This window comes from Buceros rhinoceros, unplaced genomic scaffold (assembly GCF_000710305.1).
Source record: "Buceros rhinoceros silvestris isolate BGI_N320 unplaced genomic scaffold, ASM71030v1 scaffold22316, whole genome shotgun sequence".
Taxonomy (NCBI): Eukaryota; Metazoa; Chordata; class Aves; order Bucerotiformes; family Bucerotidae; genus Buceros; species Buceros rhinoceros.
The window spans coordinates 2577-4617 of NW_010419585.1; the positions used below are offsets into that span (position 1 = coordinate 2577).

Consider the following 2041-nt stretch of genomic DNA (forward strand, 5'->3'; position numbering starts at 1 on the left):
TGGCAGTCTCTGAAGGGCAGAGGCAGAAGGGGACGGGATCAGTGCACGTAACCTGAGGTACAGATGTGCTGTGCGGTGCATCCCATCACCTTGGTACCTGACGGCAGGACAGGGACAATAGGCGTCAGAAATGGGTGGGGAAAAAAATCAGGAAAGCTGTAGAGGAGGGTTCTGTGCTGTGTGAGAAAGCAAAAGCCACTAGCAGGTACATCAGCCAGAAGCAGAAGATGAAACTGGTCATGCCTGGATTCCAGAACATCCCCAAATTCACTAGTTAGAGGTGACAGACTGAGCAGCCTTTGCTCTCAGGGATCGGGACAAACCTCCCCAGAGGCTGCTGCACCTCCTGGCACCAGAGGGGCCGCCCAGGTCACGGCGCTGCAGAGAGCAGCACCTCCTCCCAACAGCGGCGGGCTGCGGGACGTGGGGGTGCTGCTTGACGGGCCGGGTCCTCGTGTTTGGGAACTCCCCTCCGTAACCAGAGTCTCTCTGTCCCCCAGAGCCAGGTGGAGCTGAGCGGTTACTATGAAGCCGAGAACACCACCCCTTCTTTGGAGGGCTACTTCTGCTTCAACCCAGCCTCATCTGTGGTCGGCGACCAGAGAGACCCCTTCAGAAAGGTCTTCATGCCCCTCATCTACCTGCTGATGTTTGTGTTGGGGACTGTGGGCAATGCCCTGGTCCTGGTCATCTTAGAGAGGTTCAAGCGATCTCGCACTACCACAGAAAACTTCCTCTTCCACCTCACCCTGGCCAACCTGGCACTGTTGCTCACCTTCCCCTTCAGCGTGGTGGAGAGCCTGGCTGGGTGGGTATTTGGGAAGTTCCTCTGCAAGATCCTTAGTGCTGTCCACAAGATCAATTTCTACTGCAGTAGCATGCTGCTGGGGTGCATCGCGGTGGACCGCTACCTGGCCATTGTCTATGCAATACACACCTACCGCAAACGCAGAGCTCGCTCCATCCACCTCACCTGCACTGCCGTCTGGCTCTGCTCGCTGCTCCTGACCTTACCCGATCTCATCTTCATGGAAGTCTGGACAGATGACAGCAACCGCAGCATTTGCTATTTTCCAGAGGTTGGGATCGATGGCAACAACGCCTGGCTGGCGACCCGCTTCCTCTACCATACTGTGAGCTTCTTCATTCCCTTGCTGGTCATGTGTTACTGCTACACGGCCATCGTCCGGGCTCTATGTCAGTCCCAGCGCCTGCAGCGGCAAAAAGCTGTACGCGTGGCCATCCTGGTCACAGGCGTCTTCCTGCTCTGCTGGAGCCCATACCACATCGTCATCTTTCTGAACACACTTACCAAGCTAGAAGCCTTCACCAAGAACTGCCTCCTGGAAGACCAGCTGGACATGGCCATCATGGTGACAGAGGCCATTGGCTTCACGCACTGCTGTCTCAACCCCATCATCTACGCCTTCATTGGAGTCAAGTTCCGTAACGATTTCTTCCGGATCCTGCACGAGCTTGGCTGCATAAGCCAGGAGACCCTGCAGGAGATCCTGGAGGTGACGAGGAAGGGCAGCGGGATCGAGTCTGACAACACCACCTCCATCTCCACTTTCTAGCTGGGAAAGGCTGCCTGCAGGGCAGAGCCGGCCTGGGGCTTGCCTTCCCAGCAGCATGTGCTGTGGCCTCAGTCCCAAGTTTCACAGGTGCCCCCACCACTGTCCTCACTCCTCAGAAAACTGAGGCCCGACAGCCACCAAACTTCCCAATCCCACCAGGTCCCTTCCCTGGCTCCTCCCGGTTCTCATACCTGTAGAAATCCTCCTGGCAGCCGCTGGCGGATACAGGCTCTCCAACGGCCGCTCCGGCGGGTTGAACTTGATATTTCCACCTCTCCCTCAAAAAACTAACCGCAGGCGCCCCGCACACGGAACCAGGCATGAGACCGGGGTGCCAGGGCAAGGTCAAACCTGCAGCCTAGTAAATATGGAGCCGTGTCAGCGAGCGAGGACCAAGGACATAAGCTAAGCAGGTTTCCATTTCAGGGTGGTAGAGGCATGGCCGAAGGAAGAAGCAGGAGTCA

The 2041-nt window shown here is 57.1% G+C and overlaps 1 protein-coding gene across 1 annotated transcript; it reads left to right on the plus strand.

Moving 5' to 3' along the window:
- Positions 1 to 482: 482 nt before the first annotated feature.
- CXCR5 (chemokine (C-X-C motif) receptor 5) lies at positions 483 to 1577 on the plus strand (the record flags this gene model as incomplete). Its single annotated transcript, XM_010139009.1, has 1 exon — positions 483 to 1577. A coding segment is annotated over one exon (1095 nt), but the record flags the coding sequence as incomplete, so codon positions are not given.
- Between the last annotated feature and the right edge of the window lie 464 nt (positions 1578 to 2041).